Genomic DNA, 13,404 nt, shown 5'->3' on the forward strand with positions numbered 1-13,404 from the left:
GAGGAAAATGTTGCAGCTCAGACATCCAGCTAGGCTTTTAATCAAGCACATCATTAGGGATGGCAATGGCATCTCCTTCTGGTGGGACAACTGGGCGCTTGGTGGTCCTCTCTGCACTAGATTCTCTTCAGCTATTCTTCTTGATTTGGGCCTCAGTTTGGATATCAAAGTGCAGTATTTCATTGTCAATCACAATTGGTGCTTCCCACATTCTCTACTAAGCTCAATTCCAAAACTGTCATCTCTAATTCCTCCATGCCCATCTAGAAGTGACACGAAACGCTGGATAGCCTCATCCTCAGGCCTCTACAGCTTAATGCACACAACGTCTTCTCTTGCAGGTCCTTCTCCTCTAGTTCATTGGTTCAACCTAGTTTGGAAATCCCCAACTATACCTCGTATGAAATTCAATCTCTGGCTCACAGCCCAAGCAAGGCTCCCAACACTTGACAGCTAAGTTATGGCAAAACATGTCAACATTTGTGCTCTATGCCTTTCACACCATGAATCCCACGACCACTTATTTTTCAACTGCCCATTCATCTCTCCGACTTGGAGTTTCATTAAAGACAAAAGAAATTTCTGCAACTCTATCTCAAATTGGGAGAATCTAATCTCATGGTCCAGCATCAGATGTGTGACGACCCTGGTTTTTAAGCCAGCGTGTCCTATGATAAACCGTAAGGATGATCCGATAACGGATCTGAATACGGAAGCGAAAACAGAAAACACGACTCTAAGAAGTCAAAGTGACCTTCCATGAGGTCGTGGAATTCAACAAGAACTGATGCGGAAGCAAAAGATCAAAAACATGACAAATAAGCCCCCAGGGGCAAAATAGTCATTTCTGAAAACTGTAGATTCGGGTGCCATTGAGTACACTGCTGGAAGGACAATGAAAAACTAATCAAGGTGGACTTAAGAATCGCATGATTCGAAGTCCGGACGAAGGAGAAACGGCATGACGAAGAAAAACAAGCACTTAAGGCAAAAGGGTAAACTGGTAATTATCCAGGAAGAACTGGGTGCAACCAAGCACATTGTTGGAAAGACAGCGAAAAATTAGTCAAGTTCAAAAAAAAATTCACTTGAATCAGAGTCCGGACGAAGGAAAAAAGCCCAAGAGAAGAGTTGACGTCGCGGCGGCCCGACGAGGGGCCACGACAGCCCCATGCGCACGCCCATGCGCGCCGCACGAGCGCTAGTGCACACATGGCTGGCAGCAGCAGCCCATAAAGCTGCTGTGGGTTTGTTTTTCAGAAAAATCCGGAACAGAGGCTGAATTTAGAGGCCTAGATGAATTTTTTTGCAAAAACACAAAGAAAAAACCCCCTCAAAATTGAGTTTTCTACGTGACTCGCAAGAGAATTAAAAAAAAACGCAATATAAAATGCCCAAAATGCCCTCCCAAGAAATCTGGTCCAGAGGGTCGAAAAAGCTACTATATAGAAAACTGAAAACTAAACTTTGCGATCGATTTCCGGCACCAAGAAGATATTTTCTGGAAAAACACGAAAAATAAACCCCCCCCCCCCCCCCCCCAAAATCACGTTTTCTATTCAACCATGTTGAAAGAAGGAAATAAAACCACCGTGAAAGGTCCATAATGCCCCTAGATCAGAATATGCAAAAAAAATGCGAAATGAATTCACAAGAGGCTCAAAACACAAACGATAAGGTTTTGCCCGGAAATGACCATGCACGCAAACGTAACTTACCTATTTGGACGTGCTACAATGGTCCACGACTTAAAAATACTACCGATACAAAATCCGACCCCCCAACGGGCAAAAAGGCAAAAATGGAACTTGGAATGAAAACTCAGAATCCAAAAATACAAAACGGGATCAAATGACCGTTTGGCCCTTTGCCACACTTCAAATATAATTTATGAGACCCTATGAAAGAATGAGAATGGAATTCCCACACCCGATGCAACTATGGTGAAGCAATGACTTGCGATTTTTTAAGATTTTCACAATATTTCATGAAGTTAAAAAGTACATAGAACACAATATGATGGTCATTGGCCTCCGGCCTCATCTCATAAATATCAAATACATTGAAAAGAGTGTACTTAAGTACACATTACATACATGGAATCAAATATACATATTTTGACATATAAGTCTACAAAATGACATTTCATGTTAACATTTGCGTGAAATGGAAACTTGAAAGCTACACGACATCCAAGGAATGCTAGGTTTCACGAACCAAGTCTTCGTTCCTGAAATATGCCCTAGTATCGTAGGGGTGAGTAACATAAAGCTACTCGTAGGAAATGAGCATGCATCGACCTAAAGTTTTACAAGTTGCATGATTTAATTATTGTGGTTCATTCCACCTAACGTCTATGTCAAGGGTGAGACTCACGGAACATCCTAGCTACCTAAGATCATTTCTAGCATAAAACACATCCTTTATGCAATTTCAACAACACAAGAGCATGCTACACATAGCAACAAGATATAACATGCTTACACAAAGCAACCAGATAGAAACATGCTTACACAAAGCAACTAGATACAGATTCTCAAAGTTATCAACTTGAAATCTAAATGTTAAATCAACTAAATATAGCAATTTAGTATGGATGTACTTAACAACATCAAATCGCCAATAGCCAAAACCACAGTCACAATATAAACATGATTGATAACTTGGAATTGAATGCGAAAAACAAATAGTGGAAGACTTGGACATCACGTCTCAGACTAAACCAAGAACAAATTGGTTATTCCGGGCATTAACCCGCTGGGAAGACCACCCTAGTGCGCACTATCTCAATTGGGGAGAACTCATATCTCCCGCACTAAAGCCGAACTTTAGCCATATCACAGTAACAATGTCCCAAGACTCCAAAATAAATAAGTCAACAACTTATATACGTATTAAACAATACACGAAACTACCTTCATGCACAAGTAGGTTGTAACCACACAACACATGCTCTAAATCCATAACTATTATAGGATGACAATGTCGAATCTTCAGAGCGCGATTCGTTACGCACTATAATAACATCACATGTCGAATCTTCAGTGTGCGAATCATTACACGCTATAACAATATAATTCAATATTGGAACATATATTCTCATGAATACAAACATAGCAACTATGTTATCCAATGTTCAAAACATAATCAAATGAATATACAACAAGTCTAATTCCATGATTTGAATATAGAAACCACTTCTAAAATACAATTAGATCATGGAGCAAATTGATAGAATTTAAATAGATAAACATAATTAAATTCTATAGATTCTGATTCAATTCCAATTAACCTCAATTTAACACATGTTAAAGGACATGGCAAGGTCATCACCTATATCCATTCTAAAACTCAATTAGGTTGTTAGAACAACAAAGTAGAACTTTAATTAAATCATGCTAATTTAAATCCCAAGTGCCTAAAACAACTTTAAATAGTCCCAAATTAATATATACTAGTAAACAAGTCATGACCAATACAAAGATCAAGTTAAAACCTTAATTAAGCTAATAGGACCACAAAATAGATTTTAATTAATTCTTTTAATTAAAATCTCTAGATTTTCAAACTTAACCAAATACTCTCAATTTAACATATCTTAGAGAACATGTCAAGGACTAATGTAATATCACATTACAGGCTTATCTCATGCAAGTTACACCTATGTAAATTAAACTTTCACTAAAGTTAAATATAAAATAAAGGTTGCAATTCTCATGCAATTAATCCCAATTTAATATATGTGAACAACCACGCCAAAGCTTAATTTTCTAGTATGCCACAATTCAATTCCAAGTTGTATATCACCATGAGAATTAAATCTTAAATAAGGAAATTAATTAAATGAAAGGTTTCAAAACCTCAACGAATATTCTAAATCAAATAGATGTGAAGCTATATGGCATGTAAATCAAGAATATCAAGTCGGAATTCAAATAGAGTGAATAGTGCACTCGGGGCAAATTAATTAATCAAATTAATTAATAATTACTAATTTTCAAAACACCTCCAATTACTTTCAAATTCAACTATGTTGAAGAGCATGCTAAGGCCTAATATAATATGCTAATACATATTAATTTCAAGCTAGTTAAGGCCATGTGAATTAATCTTTCACCTAAGATAAATATTAAATAAAATCTTTAATACTTATTCAAATATTCCAATTTTAATACACGACAATGAGCATATTAAAGGGGTAATATAAAATCATGCTACATGTTTAAACCAAGTCATGAGCAACTGGGAAAATTAGATCCCGTACAAGAAAAATAAATAATAAAATCTCTAGATTTTATATTTAATCATACAAACAAGTAGTATAAGCATCATAAGCATGCTATATAACAAGAATTTAAACCTAGAACATCCCCTACCTCAATTTGAGATGAAAATCTCAAAAGCCATCAAAATGGAACGGCTCCGAATCCGACGAAACTACTAGGTTTTGTCGGGGACAACGCCGTGAACATAATCCCCATGAAAGCCCCATCAAAATCATAACTTGGCCTCAAAACCAAACTCAAGAAAGGTAGAGCACGGCGAGGGGAACAACAAACGTTAAGGCCGAAGACTTTCCATCAAGGAAAAGTGAACCAAAAGAGGAGAGAGAAGATGGCTGCACCCCTTGGGCTGCCATGGGAGCTCCAGGTCGTGCATGAAGAGGGGAGAAGATGAAAAATGAAATATCTCACCCCCCTTTTATAGAAATCTCAAAAAGTACCCCGAATGGGCCCCGCCGGATCTGAAAAAGTAAAATTTGAGCAGATACGCTCAAATGGCAAAACTTTGTGAACGAAAAAGATTTAAAATAATTAAATATGAACAACGGAAGAAATGACGTTGAAAACCGAGTCCCGAGCAGAAAGTTATGCCCAAAACAAGTTTAGCGCAAACCGGGGCCAGAAACCCTGAAATTGGAAAACATCGACCAGGAGGAAATTCCAAGAGTACACAACTCGACGAAATGTGAAAATAAATCCTGTACGAGGATCCAGGCTCAAAATAAGACATTTTGCAATAACTTTCATTAATTGCACAATGGCCCTTCTAAAAAGTGAAAACTGCACTTATGGCCCAGAATAAAAATATCTTCCAAAAATATTTTCTTAAAAACCCCTGAAATAAAATATCTTCAAAAGATATTTACGAAAAACACCCCAAGAAAAGAAAATAATTTCATAGAACTTTGCATCCATGCCCTTATGGACACCGGGAGCAACCAGAGTACTTTCTTGCAAAAGTAAAGATACGTATTTCGAGAAAACCAGTCAAGATGAAGGTACGTGAAGTCAAAAACCAACTCCGAGCATGAGAAGCGAGGTTGTGCCAACAATGTGACAAATGGGGAAAAGACAGAATAGGGAAAAAGACGAAACAGAGAAAAGGACGAAAGGCGCATAATGTCCAAAAACGAAAAATGCGAAAATGACTCGGTACTCAAAGGAAGTTGTCAATTCACATGAAAAAGTCTCAGAAACCAATTCTGAGCACTCGAGATGACACTAAGCGACACGAAACAGAGCTCAGAAAAGAAAATTAAACGAAAAAAATTCATTCGTAAAATTTCAGGAAAAAGGAAAGGAAGGCAAATGACCGGGTCATTACAAGATGGAAAGTCAATTCCGGCCCCAACTTGCTTCGCAAGGTATGCCTTTCATCAATGGTTTACCATACATGGGAAGAGAGAAATGAACAAATCTTTAAAGGGAAGAAATCCTCACAAAGATCAGTGCTTACTCGAATCTGTAATTCAATCACCTCAATTCCGAAATTAGGGTTCCTTTATGGTTGTGCTTCTTCAAGGAGGATTCTCGAGGACTGGAACCTGTCTCCCTCCTCTTGTCGTCTGCCTCCAAGACCTCCTGATTAATTTCTGGCCGGTATTGCTCCGGCAAATTTTTTTGCTCACCGGATTGTAGCTTGTTGTTTTGTTGAATCCTCACTAATGGATCTTTCGTCCGTTATTTGGGTTCTGGTTCTTGGGCTAAGCCCTTTCTGCCCCACGGGCTTGTTATGTGTCCCTTTTGGGCTGTTTGGCCTATGGCCTCCTTTGTAATTTTTATCAATTAATTCAGTTGCTTTAAATTCCAAAAAAAAAAAAAATATACAATTGTGTTTGACAAAACATATATATAATTGTGTTTGATACATTTGTTGGTATAAATTGAGTGAGAGGCTGATTTGTTACTGAACAAAACAAAGTCTTGTAAAACATAGTCACTATACAAGTTAAAAATTCATTATTCATAGATTTTTCATATGCCTTCCAAAAACCAAACCCAATAAATATTATGTCAACATGACTTTTGAAATTTTCATATAGCCTCCAAAGACAAAACATATATACAATTAACAGATGTACAGTTGTGTTTGATACATTTGTTGGTGTAAGATTAAAAAATCGGATAAATTTTCCCTTTGAATTCTCAAATAGTTAATCTCACAATATAATGTGTTAGAAAAGTGGATTAAAATTTCCTTAAATTCTCAAACAGTTAATCTCACAATATAATGTGCCAATAACAAAGATATTAGAACAAAAAATTTACAACTAAATTATGTCATAAGTTTAATTACTTCTAAAAAAACACATGTTGTGCAACTTGTGAACCTAAAAGAATCCTGAACTAATAACATGTATTAATTAAAGTTATTCATATTCCCTAGATGACTCTATAATTCTCAAATCGTGTTTGTTGGATTTTAAGGTTTGGTTAGTTTGTAACTTTAAAAATAGTTCTCAATAATTTAAAAATAAAAAATTTGTTTTTAAAAAAATTGAATCAAACATAATTTCTTTATACAATTTTCTGTTTTCAAAATTTTAAAAATATAAAATTATTTTCAAAATTATAAATACCCTAAAAAGTCGCTTGTCTATAGTCGCTCACCATCACCTACCACTACAGCATCTACTCTAGCGCACCATGAAATTTAACTCCACCATTTAGAGACAAAATTGAACTAAGAATTTAAATGGTATCAAGTATAATATATAATTATGTGCCGAGACAGCAACATGATAATGACAGCCAAATAAACATTGTTTATAACTGGCTGGTACAGCAATATAGAAATAGGAAGTTCCTTTTGTTTTTATGCCCTCGGGCTGCAAAACAATGTGCTTTTCCCTTTTTCATCTTCATTCCTCTCTTTTCTTTTTTCTTTCTTTTTTTTTTTTTCATTTTTTTTTTTTTGCTTGTTTGATCAAATTAAAATTAAGTATTAAACGTTATAAGAGTTTAATTTTAAAAGCTGAAATTTAAGCAATAATAATAAATTGATTTTTTTTATAAACATTTTTTGGAGTTTTAGATTGTTCAATATTTGGTTATAAGTGATGTCACAATCACTTAAAATTTTAGTCCATTTTTAAAAGACAAAGGGAAAACTCAATACACGAGACTTCTGTCATTACAAGGTTTGGAGATGGTCAAATGTACACAGTATTAATTCCGCATGAGAAGTTGTTTTCGTATTTTGAACTCGTGACCTCCATATCACAATTTTTACGCGACAATTACTTGTTTGCGTGACCCAAATTGTATTATCAAATGCATCAAATAAACACTAATAATCTATTCATAATTAAGTATTAAATTAGGTTATCAAAATCAAGTCAAGTGCCAAACATGCCAATGACTTGGTAAGCAAATCTCTTAGTCTGTCCAAATCCAATGGTTTCTTAGAAAATTTAATCATCTTTTGACAAGGAAATTCAGTTGAATTCTGGTTTGCTATTGAGTCAATTAATCAATATATATAGCAAGAATGACAGTGAAAGAAAATAGAGGAACCAATTGACTTTTTCTTAGTAGGAAGAGAAGAATATTGTAATCTTTCAGATTAGGTTCCTTAGATTTTCCAATATTTTCCATTGAATAGACCAAGGTTATTATATAATACTAATTCCCTTCACTCGTACAGAGCGTGATAGGTTCTTGCATCTAAGTACATAATGACCATTAATTTTAAAAACACAAAAAAGTTGTCCAGAAACTTTATCTAATCATATTTTAATATTTTTATAAATTTTTTTCTTAATGATTGTTATATTATTACATGATGATACATAAAGAAAAGGGTTATTTTATTTACTCTTGAGAGGAGAGGCGATGTGTGATTGTGCAGCGATGTGAGATTATGTATTCGTAACTTGCTCAGTGTGGTAATATGTCAGTCTCTTGCACTCGCCTACAAGATCATCACAATCACCCTCCCTTTGGGGTTCAACGTCCTAATTGACCACATTTCCAGGTGGGTTAGGCTTTGATACCATTTATAACAACTCACTCCACCACATGATATGATATTATCCACTTTGAACCTGAATTCGAACGGTTTTACTAATGAGTTTTATCCCAAAATGTCTCATACCAATTGAATATAATACTACCACATCACTTCATCTTTTTCTTACCTAGACGATGTGAGATTGTGTACTCATAACTCGCTCAGTGTAATAATTTGTCAGTGCCTCACACCCGTCCACGACACACCGCCCACACCATCGCCACAAATTTAATCGGGACCCGACATCATACAATAATTCCTGTCTAATGGTTTCAAAGTGTTGTGACCAAATCCATGCACAAATTAGAGGGACCATTCTCTTTTATTTTTAATGACTTTTGCACTTTTTTAGATGAACCAAACTTCCATGTGATTAAAGAATGTTAATAAACTAGGTTATCCCTTTTGTTTTTTTTTATTGTTCTTGTTGTTGTGTGACACCAATGGTTCATTTAGGTCACTCTAAAGAAATGAAAAGTCAGAAAAATAAAATTAACTCGGCTTCCTAAGATTCCAAATTTGTCTTCATCTTACAAGAAAATAGCTAGACCTTATAGGTTGATTGGTATCAAACTGAGATTTAGGGCCGGCTCTTTGCCAGTGAATGACAAAGATAGAATATTTTAAACTATGTCTTTACACCACATCCTCCATTATCACCACTTTGTATTTCTTTGAGCAAGTTCACTTTTACCTTTACACTATTGTAACTAGTTCCTTTGACTGCAAAGAATTTTTTCCACTTTTGCCAGTTACTTGCAAAAATTACATAGTAAAAACATCTTATACACTCTTATTTAGACCTACTCGAATTCGAATAATTATATATGTTCATAAGTATGATTTTTATCCGAATTCAAATTTAATCCGAGATGAATCCGATCTAAATAGAATATATGAATTGAAACATTTAATCTGATAACGGTTACTAATCTAAATTCAATAATCATTAACTTAACAAATAAGATATGAATTTTATATTTAAATTTGATCACACTCTTATTCCTATTACTCTGACACACTCTCTCATACCCACTATAGACAAACACTAGACACACACTTACAAATTAATTGTAGGCACTAATGCACAACGACATCGACAAACAAACAAAATAACACAAATCATAAACCAAACAATCCAATCGTTCGTCAATCCCACGACAATGTATCATATTGCTTTTTTTTTTTTTTTTTTTTTTTTTCTTTGAGATTATTAATGATAGCGAGAAGTAACTGAAATTATCAGAACAAAAAACCCATAGAATCAAAATATGAAGAGAGAAAAAATTATACAATGAGACCACAACCTGTAATGATACAATGAGAGAGACAACTAATTATTTTTTGAAAATTAGTAATTCCAACTTTTTTTTATTTTTTTGTTGTTTTTAATGGTATATTTTTTCATGTCTCAAAACAAAATTAAATTCAAGAATTTGTGTTCTCTATGTTAAATGAGTTAGATGGATTCAATCACAGATATAATTCAATGTTACTATTACGTTATTTTGTTTAAAATGGTTCACTCATAGTGAGACATAAGTTATTTTAAAAAATAAAAATAAAAATAAAAGATTAGATTTTCTCCAAATAGAGTTTTAAGTTACTGATACGTTAGTTCAAACCGTATTGTTGGATTTTAAAAAATAAAGGTATATTGATATTTCCTCTCTTTTTAAAATGAAATATTAATGGGTAGAAGGCTCGAGTAATCCAAAGACATTGCCAAAGTTCTTTTCAAGGACATGAAAATAAATAAGACCTATTTTTTTTTTTTTTTTTGTGTGTGTGTGTGTGTGTGTGTAATTTAAATGATGTTTTAACAATGACACATGGATAAGTATATATCTGCAAAATGTTCACGTGCCATTACTGTTGAAGGTTCCTCCATTATGCAGGGTATATAAACAATGGAAGAGAATAAGGATAGCTAATGGATTCCTAAATCTTGGTCATGATAAGGTTCCATATGCCAAGTAATTACTTTAGTCCTTGTTTCTAGTCTTATAGGAACCACCCACAGTTCCAAGTTTTAACAAAACCTTATTCTTCTTCTCTCTCTCTATATATGTGTGTGTGTGTGTGTGTGTGTCAGTTCCAAGTTTTAACAAAACCTTATTCTTCCTCTCTCTATATATATGTGTGTGTGTGGGTGGGGGTGGGTGGGTGGGTGGGTGGAGAAGAAGCTCCTCCCTACAAGCATTGACATTTCTCAATGAGGAAGGCTTAGCTTCAATCTTCATGTCTGGAGAAGTAGACATGGTGTGATATTGTTTTGGCTCATCTTCTTTTGTTTCATACAAAGTTTGGAGACGAGCCGGACCAATATCACTCTTGTATGCTTCTCTGCAGAACTTTTTTTGCATTATGAACAAAAAAGGTACAATTCTTTGGTTTGGTTCAATAATGGTACGTATCTGCCCGCAATACATTCTCTTTCATATTTTCTCTAAATTTTCCTTTTATTTTCCGCTCCGTGGTTTAGATTCTTTTGTTACAATAGAAGCAGAAGTGATGTGAATTAATCAAGAATCAAAGTCGATTATTCACTTTATAAAAAGAAGATCATGTGAATGAACTTTTTTTTTTTTTTTCGGTAAATTCTTGTGAATGAACTTCTATGAAATGGTTTTACGGAATTCAGCCAATTGTCTTGATCGTGGGATATCATTAAGAAATAAGAATCCGTGTTATCAAATTATTTTGTAAGTACAGAAAAGACTTGGATCTGGAGTCATTTCATTCGGTATATATCCTTGCACCAGTAGAAAGAGATCAGATGATATATATATATATTCATGTATGCAAAGGCTACAATTCTCCAAAATGAAGGAGAATGATTTGCTTTTCATTTCTATTGATGTCATATTCTGATGAAAATGTGTTCTAAGTTGACTAAATTAATAGTTGGTTTATATCATGCTTGCATAATTTGGTTATGTGGTGGAGGCAAAAATATATACACAGTGGTGGGTGTGTTTTTGCTTGAACATTCAAAAAAATAAATAATAAACATTCAACAAATCGGTAGTTTATACCTAATATATATGTCAAATTCTTTGAATAAATCCAAAAACATTAATCTTTCAACATTGGTTTGTGCAGCATCATGAAGACAGTGGCCTGCCATCTGATCCCAATTCAAATTTTGTCTTCTATCATCTGATGGCTTCCATTCAACCAAATGGAGCATATTCTTCTTACTGGGCACGCACTTTGGTTTACAGCATGAATGGTACCTAAATAAGCCTAATTTTATCTATATATACATAGCATTGATTTATTATCATCTAAATGATACATAAAAAAGTATTTTTATTTATTTTTATTTTTTTGTGCGTGTGTTTGTGTGCGCGCACATTTCAACCAATTTGCCAAATTTAGAGTTAAAAAGACTAGAAATAGAGATGAGTTCCCTTCAAACCAGCCCTTGTTCAGTGTTCATCTAACTTAGTTTGCCTTAGAAATATTATATTTCAAGCAATATAGTTATAATGAATTTGAACAATAAAGTTTCAAGGGACATAAGATAACATAAACACAAGGGATGGTTATTAATTTAATGCATGCGGACACATATTGGATCCTTATCAAAATTCAATAAATATGCATATATATAGAGAGATTGAATACATGATATTAAATTCAATATATGATATTATTATTCTGATAAAGTGATTTGATTAATTCCATATATAATTCATTCAACTGGCCGACAGAACTTTCTTTAATCTAGAGACTAATTAGTCTATGATGTCTCATCTCCTTGGTATGCTTTGAAAACTCCATATTTTGAACTTTTAGAGGTGTGTGTGTCAGTGTGTGTATATATATATATATATATATATATATATTCTGTTTATACCTTTCACAAAAGATGGAATTTTAAATGTATACATGAAATTATTGAATTCACTTTGTTGTGTTCTCTTTAGTCAATATATTGCAGTTTTATAAACGAAAATATAAGACTAGAGTCACTTTAACCCATTTCTTTCTTGAATTATTTTCATTTAATATTGAAACCTAATAAAAATAACTCATCAACTTCAACCTACACATTTGTCCAATACCAAAAATATATATATATATATATATATATATATATATATATATATTTTACCTATAAAAGGAAAATATTTTTCATGAAAGACATTTTACGGAGCCATATAATCTCTCAGTAACCACTTTTGATCTCTAGGATCTGATGTATTTAGATTGTCATAACTTGCAAGAGGTCAAACAGAAAAAACTAAACTAGACAGTTTTTTTTTTTCGATAATTATAAAAAACTAGAAATTTCAACCAGATAAGATGCAGTTCTGTTAATAAACACATGGGAGTCTAATAAACACTAATTTAGTAGACTGTAAAATCAATGTAAACTACAATTTGCACAGAGAATACAAAGTAATGTTCCAAATGTCCTTAAAAATTCCTTATTACTCCCATAATTACGAGAACTATATCTACTTGTACAGGGGTATATATGCCTCTCTTCAACTGTACATGTTCATGTTCTTTTACAAAAATAAAAAATAAAGAAAAGCACATATGAAGAACAATCCAGAATGATGGGTAATGAGACCGAGCACTTAAAAATTCAAATAACGGTCGACAACTGATCAGTTCAAGAAATTTAAATGGAGAGATGACGTTTCTTTTCAATATTCTCTCGGGAATGCAAAGATCTCTCCTTATTCTTCAATGCACAAGTCCGAGTACTGGCTTTACCGTTGGAGGGTACCTGGCCGGCAACCCATCAGTGTCGATCTCGATCACCATATCTCTTTCTTCATAAGAAAGGTCTCAGTTCCGGATCAGGATTTCACTTCACTTCAACAATGGGCGACAGTGTTAACAATAACTGTAATGTAGTGTAGTTCCTTTATCTTTTACTTGGAAGGTGGAAAATTTAAATCGATATCTATATATATATAAGACATTGGTAACAATCATTTTATTAAATGCATTTACTTTATAAATGTAAGATGACATTATTATTTAACAAATAAAAAGTTGTGCATTTATATATAATAATAAAATAAAAAAATAAAAACACTAAAGTGCATTTAGTATTTTGGTAACAATCTTTTTATTAGAACATTC

At 33.6% G+C, this 13,404-nt stretch overlaps 1 protein-coding gene across 1 annotated transcript; it reads left to right on the forward strand.

Annotated features, from left to right (window-relative positions):
* Positions 1-7: 7 nt before the first annotated feature.
* LOC132270170 (uncharacterized) lies at positions 8-457 on the forward strand. Its single transcript, XM_059771370.1, has one exon. It carries the CDS (start codon positions 8-10, stop codon positions 455-457), a length of 450 nt encoding a protein of 149 aa, XP_059627353.1.
* Positions 458-13,404: the final 12,947 nt, after the last annotated feature.

Source organism: Cornus florida, unplaced genomic scaffold (assembly GCF_030987335.1).
Source record: "Cornus florida cultivar Cherokee Brave unplaced genomic scaffold, ASM3098733v1 CherokeeBrave_3.0.0_Hap2_Chr08, whole genome shotgun sequence".
Taxonomy (NCBI): Eukaryota; Viridiplantae; Streptophyta; class Magnoliopsida; order Cornales; family Cornaceae; genus Cornus; species Cornus florida.

Bases quoted from the DNA above. Each gene is read 5' to 3' on its own strand.
- LOC132270170 (XM_059771370.1), top strand. From the start codon at position 8: ATGTTGCAGCTCAGACATCCAGCTAGGCTTTTAATCAAGCACATCATT.